Here is a 22,137-nt window from a genome sequence, read left to right as displayed (position 1 = left end):
TATATATATCCTAGACTGGCCTTTAACTCCAGATCCTTCTGCCTCAGGCTCCCAAGTGGTGGAATTACAGCACTACACCTAGCTCTTGAGATGTTCTAGGTGCCTAAAGAGATGGCTCAGCAGTTAAGAGTACATACTGCTCTTGCAGTTATAATTTCTAAGTATATTTCTAGTGCCCATATCAGGTGACTCACAGCCACCTGTACCTTCAACTCCAGGGGATCCAATGCCCTCTTCTGGACTCCATGGTCACTGCATACATGTGCATATACCCACACACAGGCATACACATAATTTTAAAATCTTTTTTAAAAAAGATGCTCTTCTAATCATTACTTTGTAGTGCCAAACATTAAAAGAAAAACTGTCGTACTTCCGTCAAATTTCTGAGTGGAAAAGGTAAGAAATATTTCTTGTTTTTTGTTTTTTCTTTTTGTTTTTTTCCCCCCAGACAAGGTCTCATTACATAGCCCAGCCTTGCACAGAATTTCCTATGTGGTCCAGGCTGGCCTCAGACTCATGGCACTCCTGCCTCTGCCTCTTGGGTGCTCAAATGACAGGCATGTGCCACCATGTCTAATGGAAATTTTATTTAACTGCTGGACTGGTATGCTAATACATACATGAATATATGTTTATATTTATGAGCATATTTAGGTGTGCAGCTTAGGCTAAACGAGTCACAATAGTTAAAGTTCAAAGAATTAAGAAAAAGTAATACCTGTGAAGGCAAATTAAAGAAACAAGATAATTATTTTTGGTCTTTTTGAAACAGGGTCTCCCTGTAGCCCCAGCTGTCCTGGAACTCACTATGTAGACCAGGCTGGCCTTGAACTCACAAAGATCCGCCTACCTCTGCCTCCCAAGTGCTGGGATTAAAGGCGTGCACCACCACACCCGGCTATCTTCTTTTTTTTTAAATATTATTTTTATATGTATGAGTGTATTGCCTGCATGTGCGTGAGTGCACCCGTATCATACAATGCCGCGGAGGTCAAAAGGGGGCTTCAGATTCCCCTGGAACTGGAGTTAAGGACAGTTCGTAGCCGCCATGTGGGTGCTGGGAATTGAACCCGGGTCCGCTGAGCCACATCTCTTGAGCCCCTCAAAAACGGTTTTTGAAGAGCAGGTCTTTTTCAGCCCAGGCTGGCCTCAAATTTCCTATGTAGCTGAGAATGGCCTTGAATTTTTGACGACCTGCCTCCACCTCCCCAGGATGGGATTACAGGTGTGATTTATTGCCTGTTTGGCATGTTCTAAGAAGATTTTGATTCTTTCCATTTTGCATTCTCTAACTGGATGTCCTTGTGAAAGTGAAGCATATGTACTTTTTCTAGTCCATGCATCTTTACTGTAACTTTTTCCCCAACATGTATGTCTTTTTGTACTTTTTAATCTGGAAACAGTTTTTTCCTCCTTTGTTCAAGACAAGATTTCAATATATAGTTCTGTCTTGGAACTCAGTAATCCTCCTATTTTAGGCTGCCAAATGCTGGGATTACAGGTGTGATTTATTTATTTTGAGATAGGATCTCCTTGTAGCCCCAGCTGGCCTGGAACTCCTATGTCATTCAGGCTGGCCTCAAAGAGATAGACCTGCCTCTGCCTCCCAACTGCTGGAATTAACGGTGTGTGCCACCACGCCCAGCATTTTATTTTTAATCATGTGTATATGTCTGTGCCTTTATGCATGTGAGTGCAGTGCCCACAGAGGCCAGAAGAGGGCACTGGATCCCCTGAACCTGGAGTTACAGGAAATTGTGAGCAGTCTGATGTGGGTGCTGGGAACCTAACTCAGGTCCTCTACAAGAGCAGTATGTACTGTTAACCACAGAGCTCTCTCTCCAGCCCCAGCATTTCTTTTATATGCTCTGGATACAAATCCCTTATTGGGTGTGACTTCTTGTTTTCTTTTATGTTCTTTGCAGGATCATATACATCTATTAACCATAAATACACAGTTCTTTTACATATGTGAAGAGTATATTATCTGGGCCTGGTGGCTCCAATCTTTATAATCCCAGCTGCTTGGGAGGCTGAGGAAGGAAGATTGCAAATTCAAGGCCAGCCTGGGCAGCTTAGTGACATTTTTCATCAAAATAAAGTTAAATGGTTGAGAGCCAGACATCTTGGTGCACACCTTTAATCCCAGCACTTGGGAGTTAAGAGGTAGGAGGATCTCTATGAGCTGGAGACCAGCCTGGTCTACATCGTGAGCCCCAGTCTCAGAAATAATTAATAAATAAATAATAAATAAGCAAGCTAGAGATACAAGGCTCAGCAGTTAAGAGTGCTTGCTGCTGTTTCAGAGGACTGAGTTCAGTTCCCAGCACCCAAGTTGCCTGGCAGCTCAGAAAACTGCGTGCAACTTCAAAGCCAGAGAATCTGATGCCTGCTTCTGGCCTCCAAGAGCACCCACCCACAGAGTATATATTCTCTCTCTTTCTCTCATACACACACAAAAATCTAAAGAAAATTTTGAGTGGAAGATAAGGGAAGTAAAAAACTTGAAGTAGGAAAAGACTTCCTAAGCAAAATCATATCTCGGAATCTATAAAAGAAAAATATGAGATTCCATATTAATAACATTTTGAACTATTAAAAGATGTCGAGAGATGGTTACACTTAAGTGCATTTTAGACCAATTCTTTCTCCCTCTGATGGGATTGAATCTAGGACCTCATCTATGCTAGAGAAGTACACTTCTGAGCTGCAATCTCAGCTTTTTTTGTCATCTTATTTTTATTTTAATATGCAGAATAATAGGTTTCATTATGACTTTTCATATACTTTTTATTTTTTATGTATTTTTAAGGCAGGGTCTCCCTCTTACCCCCAGCTAGCCTGAAACTCACTACTGTAGGCCAGATTGGCCTCAGTCTCGCAGAGATCCACCTGCCTCTGCCTCCTGAGAGTGCCCCCAAAAGGTGTGTAACACCATGCCCAGCTGTACTTTTAAAAGTATTATTGAGGGGTATATGTTATGTGTGTGCAGGTGTCTGTGTGCCATGGCACATTTGTAGAATTCAGAGGACAACTTTCTGGAGTAGGTTCTCCTATCATGGGTTCCAGGGAAGCAGCATTAGGTCTTCAGGTTTGAGTGGAAAGCACTTTACTTGAAAAGCTATCTCACCAGCCCTCATACATTTGTGTATATGTGGTACTGGGCATAGAATCAATGGCTTCAGCATGGTAGACAGGTGCTTTACCATTGAGCATATCCCCAGCCCTCTTTACCTTTTTTTTTTTGGTCTTTTTGAGATGGTCTCCCTGTAGCCCCAGCTGGCCTGGAACTCACTATGTAGACCAGGCTGGCCTTGAACTCACAGGGATCTATCCGCCTGCCTCTGCCTCCCCAGTGCTGGGATTAAAGGCATGTGCCACCACGCCCGGCTTTTATTTTTATTTTTTTATTTATTTTTGAGACAGTCTCATAGCCCAGGCTGGCCTTGAGCTCGCTATGGTGATCCTCCTGTGCCTCCACCTGAAATAACAGGTCTGTTCCATGATCTTTGTTGTTCTTGTGTGTTTGTTTGTTTTTGAGACTAGGTCTCTCTGTAAGCCCAAACTGCCCTTGAACTCATAGCAGCCCTCTTTCCTTAATCTAGTGATTGCTAGGATTACAGGCATACACCATGATGCCTGACATTTTCATTTTGATATAGGATTTTTCGTCAGGGTCCAGGCTGACCTTGAATTCACTCTATAGCTAGCAGGCCTTGAAGTTAGAATCCTCTTGTCTCAATCTCCCAAGTAGCCAGGCCTGTTATATATCATTTTAATCACCTACCTCCCCTTACCCTTCCTTTTCACCCCTCACCACTTATATTTCTCTCTTTTGTGTGGTTTGTTTGTTTGAGACAGGGTCTCACGGTGGTAGCCCTGGCTAGCCTCCAGTTCTACCTACCTGCCTCTGCCTCCTGAGAGTTGGGATAAAAGGTGTACACTGGCACACCTGGCACTCCTACTATTCTTTAAAGCTACACATACACATGGCCTTTGGTACAGTAGTCCCACTTCTAGGAATCTATCTTAAAGGAAGTACAACTACAAAGGAATCTACATACAAGAGTCATCATAGGCTGATGGTTTGTTATGGCAAAAACTGGGACCATAAATGTGCAACAGAGAGGACAACTTGAGGGAGTCAGTTCTCTTTTCACCATGAGTCTTGGAGTTGAACTCACGTGGTCGGGCTTGGTGACAGGTACCTTTATCTGCTGAGCCATCTTGCCAGCCTAATGCTAGAGTTTTAAAACACATGCATGTCTTGAAACAAAAGAATAACATAAGATTTTAAGGAAAAATACCAGCCTCCTCAAGCCAGATACCATGGCACATGCCTGCAGTTTCAGCACTTGGAGGCAAACTCAGGAGGATCACTTCAAGTTTGAGGCCAGTCATGTCTACGTAGAGTTCCAGGCTAGCCAGGGCTACAAGGAGAGACCTTGTCTCAAAGCAAAACAAAAAAAAAAACAGTATTAAATAACAGATGTATTTACCTGGTAGATTCATATATTCCCTGCTATGGGGAGGTAGATACAGGAGAATGGAACTTAGGGCTTGACTAAGCTTGCCTCTCACATACAAGATCTTTGCTTTGATCCCTAGCATCACACACAAAAGTGAAAAACAGGCCAGCGTGTAGGAGTTAGAGGCAAGAAGATTAACAGTTAAAGGCCAAGCTTCATAGCCAGATCCTTAGCTACATAGCAAAATTCTGTCTCAAAAAAAAAAAAAGATAACATCTGGGAGTGATGACACATTCCTATAATCCTAGCATTCAAGAAGTGGTGAGCTGTATGTAGCTGGTTCAAGGCTAGCCTGAATCCACATATAGACAAAGTGATTTCTCTAACATGCAAGGCCCTGTGTTTAATACCAAGGATTAGGGTGGAGGAGGGAGTTCCATTTTGATATAGGTATACTTTAATCAGCTGAAGCTTTGCGGGATGGGGGCAGTAATGAGTTAGTGTCTCATACACCCTACCCTAGCCTCCTACTCTGTATGTAGCAGAGGATGACCTTGAACTCCTGATACTGCCTCTACCTCCCAAGTGACTAGTTTGGTAATCCCAGCTCAACTAAGCATTTATGAAAGTGAATTAGAAGTATTTCTCTATGTCTAATACAGAGTTACTACTTAGCTATTTAATTCCGATTGAGTATCCTATAATCTGCTCAACTTAATTTTTTTCTATTGTTTAACCAAAATGAAAGAGACATACTTAGCTTTTACTTAATATGGTCTTCAAAAAGGTAGAATTTAATGGATATAATTGGGATAGGAAACAGGTTGGGAAAATGATAGTGCAAAGCTGTTACAAAGTGAAATGTCTTTGAAGTAGCTTAATAATTCATTCATGGGTTTGGGGTTTAGCTCAATGGTAAATCACTTGCCTAGCAAATACAAGGTCCTGGGTTTGGCTGTTTTAAGATGAGCACGTATAAATATTTAGAAATTACTTTTTTTGACAGAACTGCTGTTTAGTCAGAACTTACCAAAATAATTTTATTTTATTCAAGTTTAATCCCAGCACTCAGAAGGCAGAGTCAGGCAGATCTCTGTGAGTTTGAGGCCAGCTGGGGCTACAAGGAGACCCTGTCTCAAAAAGACAAAAAAGTTACTTATTTTCTATCTTGTCTGCTTTTACAGTGCCTCAGTTTTCTAACTCAAAGCATGTTTTATTTTTTTTTTTATTTTTTTTTCTCAAATTTTTTTTATGTGTATAAGTATATTGCCTGAATGTATGTAATGCCCGTAGAGGTTAGAAGAAGGTGTCAGATTCCCTGGAACTGGATTTACAGATGGTTGTTAGCCACCATGTGAGTACTAGGATTAAAACCAAGGTCTTCTGCAAGATCAGCCAGTGCTCTTAATCGCTGAGCCATCTCTCCAGCCCCCTATTTTATTATTTTATGTGTATGAGTGTATTGCCTGCATGTGTGTAAGTGCACCCACGTCATGCAGTACCCTCAGAGGTCAGAAGAGAGCTTCAGATTCCCCTGGAACTGGAGTTACAGAAAGTCATTAGCCACCATGTGGGTCCTAGGAATCGAACCAGGCCCTCTCCAAGTGCAGCCAGTGCTCTTCAGCACTAACTATCTTTCCAGCCCCCAGATCATGTTTTCTTTTCTAGTGCCACTGTAGCTCAAGTCTGCTTTTGGCTGTCTTTCATATTTATACATATTTAAGCAACTAGGGCACATACATTCCCAGTGCTCTTTGAGAATTTCTCTCTTTTTTTCAATTGGTTTGGTTTGGTTTTTTTGAGATGGGGTCTCATGTAACTAAAGCAAAAGCTAGTCTTGAGCTCCTGATTCTCCTGCCTTCATCTCCAATTTCAGGAATTGCAAGTATGTGCCACCAAGCCTGGATAGTGGGGAATCTCTTAAAATCATCACTTCTATTAATGGTATCATGATGTCATTAGTCTTTATATTGCAGAAAATACGTGTGTGCTAGGTAGGATTGGATTTTTTTCCACACTACTCCAGGATTAGAGACTAAATTCATATTACACAGCTATGGATTTTTATTACACTTAATATGTACTTGAGTAAGTCCATAATTGGGGCTAGAAAGATGACTCAGCAGTTAACAGCACATATTCTTCCAGAGAACCTAAGTGCAGTTCCCAGCCCCTATATAGGTGACTCACAACCACAAATAACTTCAGTTCCAGGAGATCTAATACCCTCTTGGCCTCTGCCAGCACCCACATACATGTGCACATAAGTTCATGAAGGTACACATTAAAAAAAAAAAATTTTTTTAAGGTCCAGGACTGGAGAGATGGCTCAGCACTGACTGCTCTTGCAGAGGACCCGGGTTAGATTCCCAGCACCCACACGGTGGCTACAAACCGTCCAAAGCCCTCTTCTGACCTCCACAGAATTGCATGACACGGGTGCACTCACATGCATGCAGGCAATACATTCATACATGTAAAATAAAAATAATAAAAATTTTTTTAAATAAAAGGTTGCCGGGCATGATGGCGCACGCCTTTAATCCCAGCACTCGGGAGGCAGAAGGCAGGCGGATCTCTGTGAGTTCAAGGCCAGTCTGGTCTACATAGTGAGTTCCAGGACATCTGGGGCTACAGGGAGACCTTGTCTCAAAAAGACCAAAAAAAAAAAAAAAAAAAGAAAGAAAGAAAGGGTAAGTCCATAAAATTAAGGCAGTGTACATAGTTTTGCCCCTAAGCCTTACAGCAAAAAAAAATTTTTTGGTATGCCTTTATTCTTTGATAATTTCATACATTGTTTTTTGATCATATTCACCACTAAAAAAATTTCTAAAAGGTTTTAGTTCTGATATTTTAATTAGTTATGATAACTGGGATAGTAGGCATCAACAGCTTTTGGGGACTTTTTTTTGTTGATTTTTTGAGACAGGATCTTGCTATTTAAGTGATAGCTCTGGCTAGACTGGAACTTTATGTAGAGCGGGTTAGCATCCAACTCCCACACCTGACTTAACAGGCTTTTTTGTATGTGAATAGTGTGTTTGTGAGTGTACATGTGGAGGCCAGAAGTTGGTGTCTAGTGTCTTCAGTTGTTCTCCACATTATTTTATGTCTCTCAAGGAACCTGGAAGGTCATCAGTTCAGACAAGGGGCTGGCCGGTGAACACCAAGGATCTGCTTGTATCTACCCCTCCCCAGCTCTGGGATTACAGATGTACAGCCTTGCCTGACTTTTGCTTGGGTTCTAGGGATATGAAGTTAGGTCCTAATGTTTGCACAGCAAGCTACTGAAATCTTCCAGACCCCTTAACTTTTTTTTTTTTTTAATTCTGCTGTTGCCTTTTTTTTTACTTTTTAAATTTTATGTGTGTGTGTGTGTTTTGCCTGCATGTATGTATGTACATAATGTCTGTGTGTACCTGTTGCCCATGGGAGCCAGAAGAGGGTATCGGATTGTAATGGACAGTTGTGAGCTGCCATGATGATGCTGGGAACCAAACCCGGGTCCTCTTAAAAGAGCAGCAAATGTTCTTAACAGCTGAGCCATCTTTCTGGACCCTGCTGTTTCCTTTCTTTGGCACAAGTCATACTATTGCTTTAATTTATGTTCAAATGACTCTGTTTTACATAAAAGGCCCGTTTCAGAAATGGCAAATGGGAACAAATGTCTATCTTTGTCTTCAGAGTAAAGGAGCTACTAATATATGTAAAGCAATGGGCATGTTAGTAAATATGCTTAGGTGTTAACATGTTATATTTGCCATAATTATTTATTATTTTTATTTTATATGTATGTGTGTATTGCCTATGTGTAGGTAAGTGCACCTGTGTTGAGCAGTGCCCACGGAGGACAGAAGAGGCTGTTAGATCCCCTGGACCTGGAATTTCAGACAGTTAGCTGCCATGTGGGTGCTGAGATTTGAACCTGTGTCTTCTGCAAGAACAACCAGTGTTCTTAACCACTGAGTATTTGCCGTAATTATAGTGCACATAATGTCCACCACCTTTATTCTCAGCTAAAGTTTTATACTCTAATTGAGAGTATTGTGCTGGAAGTAAGCTTGATTATTTTAAAATTTACTACATTAATTTGGTGTAGGGGATGCATGTTGAGGTCAGAGAACAACCTGTGTGGTTTAGTTCTCTCCCTCTACCATGTGGGTCCAGGGCATCGAACCTAGGTAGTCTTAGCAGCATGAGCCCTTATGCCCTGAGCATCTATCTCACTGGCCCCTAAACATGATTTTTTAAAAAGCCCAGACCTACTATGTTTGGTACTTTTATTCATATAAAAAGATTCAGGCCTGGTATGGGCCACACTTCTGATCCCAGCATTCCTGAGACAGAGGCAGGTGGATCTGTTAGATTGAGACTAGCCTGATCAACATAGAGAATTCCAGATCAGCTAGAGTTAAATGGTGAGACCCTGTCACAAAACAAAACAAAAAATTTTATAAAAAGATTAAATTCCTAAAACACCCTGTACATCAGGGAAATTCAGGCATGGAGGAATTCAGCATGGACCTGGGAAAAGGGAGATAATAGACTCTGAGAGAGACTCAGAGCTATATCCTCGGACTAAGAAATTAAGAAGTTAATTTATTAAAATTCATTGGGATGGGGGTGAGATGGCTCAGCAGGTAAGGGTGCTTGAATTTGATCTCCCAAACTCACATGGTAGAAGCAAACCAATTCCTTTGGGTTTCCTCTGAACTTCACACATGTACCCACACATGTACAAACAAAAAAAATATAACACCCCCCCACCAAGTTTTTTTTGAGGCAGGATTTCACTGTGTAGCTCTGACTATCCTGAAACATTATGCACATCAGGTTGGCAGGTTGGCCTCGAACCCACAGAAATCTATCTGCCTCTGCCTTCCAAGTGCTAGAAGTAAAATGTGTGAGCTATTGGAACTGGAGAGATGGCTCATCAGTTAAGAACACTGACTGCTTTTATAGAGGACTCGGGTTCAATTCCCAGCACCCACATGGCGGCTACAAACCATCCTTGACTCCAATTCCGGGGGGAATCTGAAGCCCTCTTCTGACCTCCACGGCATTGCATGACACAGGTGCACTCAGATACATGCAAACAATGCACTGATACACATAAAACCCTGATAAATGAAATACTTTAAAATAATAAATTTTTTTTTGGTCTTTTTTTGAGACAGGGTCTCCCTGCAGCCCCTGCTGGCCTGGAACTGTGTAGATCAGGCAGGCCTTGAACTCACAGAGATCTGCCTGCCTCTGCCTCCCAAGTGCTGGGACTAGAGGCGTGTGCCACCACGCCTGGCTAATCTTTTTTTTTTTTTTTTTTTTTTTTTAAAGCAGTGACTGCTGTTACAGAGGACCTGGGTTTGATTCCCAGCACCCATATGGCAGCTAGCAACTGTCCATCTGTAATTCCAATTTCAGGGGATCCAATGCCTTTTGACCTCCTAGGGCATTGAGCAACACAGATCACTTACACGCATACACATAAAAATAAGCCAGGCCTGATGGCGAATTTCTTTGATCCCAGCACTTGGGTGGCAGAGGCAGTGAGATTGAGGCCAGCCTGGTCTACAGAATGAGTTCCTGGTAGTGGGGGCTGCAGGGAGACCCTGTCTCAAAAAGACAAAAAATATATATATTTTTTTATTTTTAAATATGAGCCATCGCCGGACGTGGTGGTACATGTCTTTAATCCCAGCACTCGGGAGGCAGAGGCAGGCAGATCTCTGTAAGTTCAAGGGCAGCCTGGTTTACATAGTTCCAGGACAGCTGGAGCTACAGGGAGACCCTGTCTCAAAAAGACAAAAAAAAAAAAAAAAAATGTGAGCCATCATCCTAGCCCTGTTAAGTTGGTTTTTGGAGGGCTGGAGAGATTGCTCAGCAGTCTTGCAGAGGACCTGAGTTAGGTAGTTGTAAGCCTGTAACTCTAGCTCCAGGTGTCCCAATACTATCTCCTAGCCTCCAAGGGTACCCACAGTGGCACACACACATACAAACAAAACTAAAATAATTTTTTTAAGTTAGTGTTCTGACTGAGGAGATGGCTCAGAGGGTAAAAGTGCTTGCTGCATAAGCCAAATGACCCCCAGAAACCATTACACATGTGGTGGCATGCATCTTAAATCCCAGCACTCCTATGGGCAATATGAACTCACTCATAGGCCAATTAGCCCAGAGTATGCAGCAAAAAGTGACCTTGTCTTGACAAGGTGGAAGGTAACAACTTAACTTCTGCAAGTTGTCCTGTGCTTGCCTGCCCTCAAACATACTGTTTTAAAAGTTAAGTTTTTACTTCTAGTTCTGGGACTTACTGAAATCAAGTTTAAAAAGGATTTTCTGGGTGTTGCAGACGAACGTCATTCAGTAAAGTACTTGGAAGGACCTGAATTTGATCCCTAGAACCCACATAAATTAGAAAGTCCAGATCCTGGGAAGTCAGACAGCTGGATCCCTGGGAATTTGGTGGCCGGCCAGCCTAGTTTACTTGGCAAACTCCAGACCAGTGTCTCAAAAAACAAGGTGGGAGCTAACAGCTCAGTAGGTAAAAGGCACTGACAGTCTGCATTAAATCCCTGGAATCCACATGGGAGAGAACAAACTCCCATATATGGTCTTCTGGCCTCCAAACACATGCCATAACATATGTACCCCCACACTCAAACACACAGACAAAATAAATAAATAAATGTTTAAAACCTTTTTTAAAAAAAAGCAAGATGGGTGGCTCCTGAGGAACAACACCCAAGACGTGTCCTCAGCTATTTCTTAGTCATTTGGGGAAAAAAAAACTTTCCAATTAATATATCATGTGCCTCCAACACCTAACCCAGATACCTAGTAATAGCAGATGTGCTCATTAAGAACTGAAAGAATGACTGAATTAACTGTATTGTTCTACTTTAAGGTTAAAAACGACAACTAACACCAACCATGAAAGATCCAAGTCGTAGCAGTACTAGCCCAAGCATCATCAATGAAGATGTGATTATTAACGGTCATTCTCATGAAGATGATAATCCATTTGCAGAGTACATGTGGATGGAAAACGAAGAGGAATTCAACAGACAAGTTAGTTTTATTTACAAGTTTTTTTCATAGGTTCATTCTATCCCTCAAATAATATGTACTTGACGTTGAAATGTGTTTAGCTGGTACTTATATATGCAGAGTGTGGATTTATGTGCTGCCACTCCTATTTTATTTGGCTGCTAATTACTACCAGGCTTTACTGCTCATTGAAGTAAGTTAGGCAGCTTTTTTCAGGGCTCCACCCTGGAGATTCTGATTCAGGAGGATAGGGTGGAGCCTGAGAAACTTTGAATATGGAAACAATATGGAAATCACTGACTTAAACCAATCAGATTGCTATATTACAGTGCAAGTCTATGAGAATTAAGGAATTGGAACAATCAAACCAAACCACAGGTGTTTGGGTCCAAAATTGGGTGTTTTTTTCACCTGAAAGCCTCAATCTGATCAGCCTGAAAAATCTGATACCACTCTTGTCTTTCATGAACTCTCATAAGTTGATAAGTATTTTTGTTTTTTGTTGTTCCTTATTTAGTTTTGATACAGGGTCTCCTCTCCTAGTAGCCCCAGCCAGCCTGGCATTTGCTTTGTAGACCAGGCTGACCTCCATCTCAGAGAGAGCTGCCTGGTTCTGCCTCCTGAGATTAAAGGCATACACTGTCATGCCTGACTTGATAAGTGTTTTTTATTCCCATGTCTCAAACTTTAAGAGATCACCTGCCTCTGCCTCCCAAGTGCTGGGACACTACCACATCCAGCCATGTTTTTTTTAAAGGTTGTATATTCATGGGGAAAATGTACAAGACTAGAAGAGAACATCAGATCCCCTAGAGTTAGAGTTATAGTCAGTTGTGAGCTGCATTATATGTGTGCTAGAAACCAAATTCAGATCCTCTGCAAGAACAGCCAGCAGTCTTAAGCACCGACGATCTCTCCAGCCCTTATTTCTTTTTGTTTGTTTGTTGTTATTGTTGTTACTGTTGTTCTTTTGCAGTGCTGGGTATTGAGCAAAGGTCCACCTTTATACAGGGTCTCCCTGTAGCCCCAGCTAGTCTAGAGCATGCTAGGTACACCAGGCTGGCCTTGATTCACAGAGATCCACCTGCATCTGCCTAATGAGTGCTGGGATTAAAGGCGTGTGCTGCCGTGCCCAGCTTTGCTGGTTTCAATCTGTACCTCTTAGAGATTTTCTTTCTGTCATTGTGGGGATTGAATTAGAGTATACATAGTTTTTAAGGCTTTATGGGTAATTCTAGTGAAGATTCCTCTAAGAGATCACGATCCCTTTGCTACCTTTTTCTTGCTACTCTCAATCAAAAAAACATTATGTGGAAACAAGACCTAGAATTACCCTGAAACAGATCTTCCTAGGTCATAGTAAGCCTTTTTTTTTCTTTAGCACAGAAACAGAGAACATTTCTGATTTTTAAATTTTGGTGTTAGAGATCAAGCACAGGGCCTCATGCAAGCTATGTATATACTCTACCAATGAGCTACACTTTTAGCTCTAATGTATTTGGGGCGGGGGGCCAGGGAGACTCTGCTTTTTAGATGAGGTCTCACTGTAGTTCATCAGAGTGCTGGGATTATAGGTATACACCAGTATACCTCACTGTTTGGGGAGATTTAAGAGATAGGGTCTCATTCTGCCCCAGGCTGCCCTGAACTCATAGCAGTCCTAGCCTCTCAAGTGTTGAGATTATAGGTGTGAACCACCATGGCCAGCCACATTGTGGTTTTAAATGGCTTAGTTTAAGATATTTTAATCCATACCTATGTCTTACCAAATATGCTGTAATTATTCCTTATTTATTGTAACTCCAGATAGAAGAGGAGTTATGGGAAGAAGAATTTATTGAACGCTGTTTCCAAGAAATGCTGGAAGAAGAAGAAGAACATGAGTGGTTTATTCCAGCTCGAGATCTCCCACAAACTATGGACCAAATCCAAGACCAATTTAATGACCTTGTTATCAGTGATGGCTCTTCTCTGGAAGATCTTGTGGTAAAAAGTTATTTTTTATCTTCTTAGACCTTGTCTTTCCCACAATTGGAAAATCCAGCGACCATCTATTTAAGAAGAGTTGCACATTTCTCCCCTTATAGAATTTTTCCTACTTTTGGCGGGGGGCCTTTTTTAGACAGGGTCTCCTTGTAGTGGGGCTGGCCTGGAATTCACTATGTAGACCAGGCTGGTCCTGAACTCACAGAGATCCACCTGCCTCTGCCTCCCAAGAGCTGGGATTAAAGGCATGTGCCACCATGCCCAGCATAAGAATTTTCCTACTTTTAAGAGTGGAAGCAGAGGCCTCCCAGTCTCCCCTATGCTAGGGGCTGGAGAGATGGCTCAGTGATTAGGAGCACTGACTGCTCTTGCAGAGGACCCGGGTTCAATTCCCAGCACCCAGATGGCAGCTACAAACCGTCCTTAACTCCAGTTATGGGGAATCCGAAGCCCTTTTCTGACCTCCGCAGCATTGTATGACATGGGTGCACTCACATACATGCAGGCAATACACTCATACACAAAAATAATAAATTTTTAAAAAAATATTTTTTTAAAAAGTGGAAGCAGGGGCCTCCCAGTCTCCCCTATGCTAAAGAGCAACTCTGGCAACAGCATGCAGTCTTCCAACATTTAACAAGACTTCTTGCTAGTGCTTTTAGTCTTGATGTTACCTTTTAATCATAATGCAGCCCTTGAAATATTTAAATGTCTCAATTTATCCCAAAATATATACAATATTACCATATGACTTGCCTATATGAAAATATCTTGATGAAAAGTTTGCTATTCAGTTTTGATCTAAGCATTTGGTAAAATTTGGAAAATTTAATTGATAACATTTCAGAGATCTCTTAAGGGTTTTCATTGAGATAACTGCGTTAATTTGGAAGGACTTTATAAGCTCTGAGCAGAGAAAAGGACCACAGACCTAGATTCATACTCTTAGTTGTTCTCAGTGTCTCCTCACTGTTAATGTACTTGCAGTAAAGTTTCATCAGCACTATTATAGTAGAGCCTGATGAGTCCTTTACTAAATTTAAGATGAAAGATCTTCTATTTGGGGGTAGAGAGAGTGTTAAGACAGGGTATCATTCTACCACAGGCTGACCTGGAACTCACTATGTAGCCCTGACTGACCTGAAATTTACAGCAATCCTCCTGCCCCAACCTACCAAGTTTTGGGATTATAGATATGAACCACCAATGCCACCACAAGAAATTTCGAAAATTAAAATTTTCTCTAAGTTTAGATATTCACCCTTTTGTCCAAAGGAATTCTATGGAATTTACTCCCTGGATTCTGGAAATTTTTAGTTGTTGTCTGTTCACTGTGCAATCAGCTCTGGAACTGGAGAGATAGCTCAGTGGTTAAGAGCACTGCTCTGCTCTTACAGAAGACCTAGGTTCAGTTCCCAGCACATACGTGGCGGCTAACAGCCATCCATAATTCTAGTTCTAGGGGATCCAATGCCCTCTTCTGACCTCCAAGGGCATTGCATAACATGGGTGCACTTATATACATGTAGGCAGACAATACACTCACACACAAAATTTTTAAAAAATCAGATCCTCTGCTGCATCCCAAACTTGGAGAATCTCTTTTCTAAGCATGGTAATTTTGTAAAAGCATTCCTAAGGAGATGTTTTAGAGCCATCCTGCCCATTGGACATTTGGAAACCAATTTGTGGCTAAAGGACTATATGGAGAACAATGAAATTTACAATGTAGTATAGTCTTTGTTGCAGTAACAGTAACTCAAAAGTCTGTTGGGACATACTTGCTTATGGTTACAGTAGTCATATAAATAATACTGATTACTGGGATGAATAAAGGCCTTTTCCAGGCTTAATGTATAACCTGGATTTTGCATAAATCCATAACATAAAAACTAGTTTGTTTTGACTCAGACTATTTGAGATTACTTTAATCCATTCTTATATTCTCTAGCTGCCAAAATATTATACATTCAAATGCTAAACAGACACAACTGAGCCAATCTCCATCCCAAAACCAAACACTTAAAGTGTAGATTTATTTCCCTTGCAGGAAGGGAGAATATATCCAAGTTATTAATTCAGTGTTCTTTTAATTATGTTTTGGTCTTAAATTAAGTGACCCCTTGCAATTGAATTAAGTGTAAAAGCCTACCAGCATGCCAACATTTAGGCCCTGGAGTCACTGGTTCCCTTTTACCAACTTTCAAACTCAAAATATGGTTGGGGAGAATCTTCAGCTATTTTTCCTATATGTTGACATATATATTTAGGAAAGTATAGAAGTACAGAATAATGTTGGTATAAGTCTCTACAGTGCTTAGGAACTTTGGTCCAATCTTGCCTTTTTTTGAGTTGATGTGAAAATGGAGTCTCAGAGAAGGTGATTCATCCAAGCTTATATAAGAATTTGGAATAGGCAGAGCCAAGATTTTCAACTCAGGTCTTCTAGCTCCCCGTGTAGGTTTTCTTTTCCTGTTATATCCAGTGCCTCCTGTGGGGATTAGAAGACAGCAGTTATAAGAAGAGAACTACAAACCAGTTTTTAATGAGGATCAAAGTATTTTCAGAGCATCAGATACAGTTAACGGAATTCCTTATTCAGTGCTGTTCCTTTAGTTTGTGTGAAGTGAGTGCACTTCTTGATGCTAATTCAGTTCCAGTTTTAGGAACTTGATATAATAGCATATAGAGTTTATTTTTCATTCTCTCTCTGCCACAGTCCAAAGTGTTTTATATTTTTCTAGCAGATATTTTTTACATGTGAATGAATGCTTCTGAAGTATCTACAGCCATCTGTAATGAACTTCCTTTTTTTTATGTACTTATTTTCCAGGTCAAGAGCAATCTGAATCCAAATGCAAAGGAGTTTGTTCCTGGGGTGAAATACTGAAATATTTGAGTAGATGGGGCCCTCTTTCGGTGGATGTAGCACAATTTCCACACTGTGAAGGCAGTATTAGAAGACTTAATTGTAAAAGCTCTCGTCACTGTGTTACACTTATGCATTGCCAAAGTTTTTGTTAGTCTTGCATGCTTAATAAAAGTGCTGAGACTGTTATTAAGTAAAAAGCTGTCAAACATTTACTGAAAGTAGAATTGGCCTATGGCTTCATGTAAAGACAGCAAAGGAAGAAGCACCAGTCAAGTTGTAACAAAGTACCAAATTAGATAAGTCTTAAGTCTTACTGAATTGTCTGTTTGGGGGCTAAACTGGTCCCTTAGGAGTAACCAACACTTCCTGTCTACATTGTAAAAATGAGTAAGTTTGAATTAGGTTATGATTGTTAAGCAGATTTCTCAGTTGCATTTGTCCATCAAAAATCTTTTCTGAAGAAAGTCTGTTAATTTGAAACAATTCATTATAGAAAAATGTCTTAAAAGCTAGTCTTTTTTTCTTATGTTATGTTAGGAATACTGAATTTTCCCAGCATTATACCTGAGGAAGTGTGATTTAAGAACTACATCTTAGGATTCATTGCATCGTAGTCATACTGTGTGAAGTCTTCATTTAGGACCGACACTAGCCCATAATCCAATTGAAGTACTAAAGAGATTGTAACATGATTTGAGAGGTGCTCTTCCTTGCTTTGTTAACCATCATGACAATAGTCTGCAGCACAACTTTTCTTTTAACAAAGCTAGAACAGTTTTGGCTTCTTAAACTTCATATTTAGGTAGGTTAAGCTGCCATACGTGTTCAGTGTGAATAGTGTTTAAGTTGAAAATATTGTAAAAAAATTATATTTTTTCAAAAATATTTAAAAAAATAAATAATAGTAGAACTGAGCTGATGAGTGTGTTTATTGGTACAAGACTGTAAACTCTCCAGTGATGATACTTTAGTGTAGACCTAGTACAGGTCAACCCTGTTGGTAAAATGTGCTGAGCAGAGGGTTTTAAAATCCATAGATCCACCGGTGCGTGGTGGCACACACCTTTGATCCCAGCACTTGGGAGGCAGAGGCAGGTGGATCTCTTGAGTTCAAGGCTGGCCTGGTCTACATAGTGAGTTCCAGGACAGCTGGGGCTACAGGGAGACCTGTCTCAAAAAAGACAAAAAAAAAAGCAGATCCACAATATCAGTATGTTACTGTGCAAGTTGCAAGTATCCACAGTACAGCAGTGAAATAATGCCCACGTTTTTTTTTTTTTTTTTTTTCTTTTTGAGACAGGGTCTGCCTGTAGTTGCAGCTGGCCTGGAACTCACTATGTAGATCAGGCTGACCGCAACCTCACAGAATTCCACCTGCTTCTATCTTTGATGCCTTTGAGTGCTGGGATTAAAGGCACACACACTGTCCTTGCTTTTTGTTGCCCGAGACTGTGGTATCAGAGCAACAACCTTAGATAACTGCGTTATAAAAACAATGGCTGTGTTGGGGATGTTGCTCAGGGGTAGAATACTTGCTTAAGTATGTTAAGGCCATGGACTTTTCTTAGATATCATACGGCTGAAGACTAAGAAGGCCATGTAGTCATGTCATTCCTTTTGAAACAGGGTATTGCTACATAACCCAGATTGGCTTTGAACTACAGACTTAGCCTCCTGAGTACTGGGGTACCAGTACTATCCCTGCTCCTATATCATTGTTTCTGGCTCACATTCTTTGTAGAGGGAATGGAATTTGGGGGGGGGGTTGGTTGGTTTTTGGTGGTGGTTGTACTGTTTTATGCATGACAGGCCACCATTCTATTCACAGGTATACACCCCCCAGGCCCAATTAGGGTCTTTTTATTTTTTATTTTTTCCTGTAGCTCAGGGGCACTGAACTCACCACATTCTCACTGTCTCAACCTCCTAGATAACTAATGCTGAGATTACAAGTGTGAGCCACTGTGCCTAGCAAGGACTTTTTTTTTTTTCCCAAGACAAAAGGTCTCAAATATTTTAAGAAACTGCAAAAGATAATCATGCTTCTCTCTCCCACTCTTATCCCCCAGGCTAGGAACTGAATCCATGGCCTCACACATGCTAAGCACATATTTTTCCACAAATCTATATTCCCAGTAAGACAATCGTGCTTGATACTTATTCTTTTTGAAGACTTAACACAGTCCTCTTTGTTAACAGCTTAGAATCACACATACCACTGAGTCTGGCCTCAATCTCATGATCCTCCTGCCTTTACCCCCTAAAGCTAGTACTACAGGCATAAGCCACCATGCCCTAGTGCTCAACCAGAGAGCCAGGTATCTGCATTCCAGGCAGAAGTGGCCACACATTTTGAAGCCCTAGGAACAAATCTTTAGAGAATTAGAGGGGAACTGAAGTCATTTCAGATTATTTGAATTTTATGGCCACTAAAATTGAAACAATGTATACACATGGGGAGCATTTTTTTCCTGTTTATTAGTGTTTTCAACCTTTTCCACATCAGAAGTATTATCCAGGTGTGATAAAGCTCAACTAAATTTCTGCACTCAAAAAAGGCTACCATAGAAGCATCAAATTTGAGACATATTTGCCTACATACTGAGCTGTAGGCCATCTTGGACTACAGAGTGAAAACCTGTCACAAAAAGAAAACGTATATAGCATACAGGAATGCAAGGAATAAGGCTTCAATTATAGGCTTCAATTGGCCTAGATTCTGCCTCTACTGGGAGGATCAATATTTTAATATATTTGTAACCACTACTAGCCTACAACAGTTGAGAATTTTTCTTTCCAATTTTTAAAATACTTATTTTTCAGGGCTGGAGAGATGACTCAGCAGTTAAGAACACTGAATGTTCTTGCAGAAGACCTGGGTTTGAATCCCAGCACCCATATGGAAGCTAACAACTGTCCGTAACTCCAGTTCTCGGGGATCCAACATGCAGGCAATGCATGTATACACATAAAATAATAAATAAAAAAGTATGGTGGTGCATGCCTTTAATCCCAGCACTTGGGAGGCAGAAGTAGGTGGATCACTGTGAATTTGAGGCCAGCTTGGTCTATATAGCAAGTTCTAGTCCAGCTGTGGGGCTACAGAGAGACCCTGTCTCAAAAAGACTAAAAAAATACATTTTTTTTTTTATGTGCATGAGTGTTTTGCATGTATAAAAGTGCACCACATGCATGCAGTGCCTACAAAGGTCAGAAGAAAGTGTTGGATCCCCTGGAACTGGAGTTATTGATGGTTTGCTAGAAACTGAACTGGGTCCTCTGCAAGAACAGCCAGTGCTCTTAACTGCTGAACCATCTTTCAAGCCTCAACAGTTGGGAATTTCTCTCACTATAAAATGGCTAAGGAATTCAACTCAGAATCTATATATTGACATTTACTCATTCTACTTTGCCCTTGAAGAAACTCAAATAGGTCACAAAAATGAAAATGTGTAATTTGGTTTTCCTTTTGTTGAAACAGATACTTGATTATTTATCCATTCCACAAGAGACATTGATACATCCTACCTTTCTGAGAAGTAATGTTTCAGACCTTGGTGCACACAGATCCAGTATCTGGCTTTTCTGGGGTATCTTCTGGAACTGGAGGCTGATTTTTTGGTTTTGTGGAAAATCCTCTGAAGACTGGGCAGATAGGAATGTATCTCAGAAAAGCAATCTTTTTTACAGTGCTCATCCCAAAGGGGAAATCATAGCTCTTCAGACTGGCAGATGTCTCACTGTTGGCATGGGCTCCAGCTTTCCACTGTATCAGGCCTCGTTCCTCTGGGCTCCCTGAAAGAAGACAAGTTGGGTATTTGTGAGGGTCCCAACCTTCTGCTACTTCCAAATGGGGTTTTGTTTGTATTGCCGAGAATAGAACCCATGGCCTTCTGCATTGCTAGATGAGCACTGTACTACTATGAATTCATTATTTGCCAGAGTTCTAGAAACCCTAAAGAATAGAAGTTAATACTATGTAACTACAGTATCAGGCTCTGTGCTAAGTACTTTTATTTTTTCAAAACAGCCCCAGGAGGTATATAGGCATTGCTAAACAGAATTTTAAGATGAGGAGACAGAAAGGCTGAGGAATTCTAGTTTACATTTGTGAGCTTGGGACCAGAGTATGCTGGGTTCATTTGTGTGTACATGATTGTACATGCACATGGCACAGTGTGAGTGTGGATGTCAGTGGATAATCCATGGGAGTCACTTTCTACAATGTGGGTCCTGGGAATTGATTTCAGGTCATCAAGCATAACAAGTGCCTTTACCTAACACTGAGCCATCTCACCAGCCCAAGTACATGTATCTTGAAACACTTTATCAGTATTAATATTATGATTCCACATTTGGAAAATAAGCTCTTGTTTTTGTAGTATGAACCTCCAAAAGACAAGCTAAGCAAAATCTTTAATTGGGATAGAAGTGCACCAAAAAAATCTTTATAACTAAAAGTTTCCCATAGGGGAAGAACCCAAGACATCACAGGTTTTCAAGAGGGCTTGAGCTGAAGTATTACATATCGAGCTGAAGGACTGAGGGAAGCCAAGGCTGAGAATAACCCATGAGTATTGTGAATCAAATGTGTCTCAAAATTTCAGTGGGAGGGCTAGGGGCTCAGGAAAGACTGCCTAGGGGAGGAGCTGTTTGAACTAGGCCAGGCTATGCAAAGAACCAAATGGCCAGAGAGGAAGGGAAGAGCTGTAGGCTTGCACAGGGCCATGGTCCTAATGTCCACTTAGCCTCTCCCACCACAGCTACAGCACAATAGCCTGCCTAGCCCAGAGCTGCTTCTCACTAACAAGCTTGTGCTTTTCCTATTTTGCTGCTTCTAAGACCCTGGGCTTCCTTATCCCAGAGGCCCTACAGATGACTCCAGCCTAGTCTCACTAATCTCATTGCTTACTTAAACCCAGTTTTACTAACCATTTTGTGGCAGGAACTCCTCAAAACAGTTTTGCATATCCTCCTCAGTTTGATTCAGGGGCAAGCTGGTAAAATACACCAACTTTTCCTGAACTATACTGACTGTCCTCTAAAATGGGCTGTGGATAGGTATAAGCCAGGCATGGTGATCCATGCTTATAATCTGAACACTGAGCAGTTAAAGACAAGAGAACAGTGAATACAAGGCCAGTCTAAGCAATAACTTGTCTCAAAAAATTGTAAATGTATAATGGCAAGTTACAGGCTGGAGAAAGCTGAGCTCTTCCATAGTTACAGGCTAGGTTCTGAGCCAGGAAGTCCCAAGTCCTAAGTCCTAAGGCTTAACCACTCTGAGCTTTCTATTTCTCATCACTGTACATTGAAGGACTATTGAAGAATACTTGACCTCACACACATGATCCCTCAAGGGGATGATTGCTAGGACTCAGTTGGCTTGAAGGATAAGGGTATGGGGGACCCAGCAAGGCCTCTACTTAACAGGAAGCTATTAGTGACATCTGTTTTGTGGTTTGTTTTTTTGTTTTTTGAAACGGTCTCACTATGTAGCCCTGACTGGCTTCAAACTAGAGATCTACATGCCTTTCCCTCCCTAGTGCTGGGATTAGAGGTAGGTGCCACCCTGTCCAGCTTTTTTTTTTTTTTTTTTTTTTTTTTTATCGGGTCTCGATAAAACCTTACTATGTAGCTCTGGCTGGCCTAGAACTTATTACGTAGACCAGGCTGGACTTTGAATTCAGGGGTATCTGCCTACCTCTGCCTCTGAGTGCTGGGATTAAAAGTGTGTGCCACCACACCTGGCTATCCCCA

General features: G+C 41.1%; 2 protein-coding genes across 3 annotated transcripts in view; one reads left to right on the top strand and one right to left on the bottom strand.

Annotated features, from left to right (window-relative positions):
* Paip2 (poly(A) binding protein interacting protein 2) overlaps positions 1–17,291 on the top strand; it is a 20,877-nt gene extending 3,586 nt beyond the window's left edge. The window contains exons 2-4 of the mRNA XM_008844296.2: positions 11,377–11,540; positions 13,326–13,505; positions 16,339–17,291. Coding sequence (XP_008842518.1) covers positions 11,403–11,540; positions 13,326–13,505; positions 16,339–16,395 — 375 coding nt within the window. The 5' untranslated portion in view covers positions 11,377–11,402 and the 3' untranslated portion in view covers positions 16,396–17,291. The remainder of the gene's footprint in view (positions 1–11,376; positions 11,541–13,325; positions 13,506–16,338) is intronic.
* Positions 15,402–22,137, bottom strand: part of Slc23a1 (solute carrier family 23 member 1) — a 19,977-nt gene continuing 13,241 nt past the window's right edge. For both annotated transcript variants that reach the window (XM_008844294.3, XM_029568900.1), the window contains 2 exons: positions 19,906–20,172; positions 15,402–15,996 (listed from right to left, as the gene is read on the bottom strand). In XM_008844294.3, coding sequence (XP_008842516.1) covers positions 19,925–20,172 — 248 coding nt within the window. In that variant the 3' untranslated portion in view covers positions 15,402–15,996; positions 19,906–19,924. The remainder of the gene's footprint in view (positions 15,997–19,905; positions 20,173–22,137) is intronic.

The sequence above is a fragment of the Nannospalax galili genome, unplaced genomic scaffold (genome assembly GCF_000622305.1).
Source record: "Nannospalax galili isolate Female #2095 unplaced genomic scaffold, S.galili_v1.0 scaffold760, whole genome shotgun sequence".
Classification (NCBI taxonomy): Eukaryota; Metazoa; Chordata; class Mammalia; order Rodentia; family Spalacidae; genus Nannospalax; species Nannospalax galili.
This window is presented reverse-complemented; position numbering and strand designations above follow the sequence as displayed.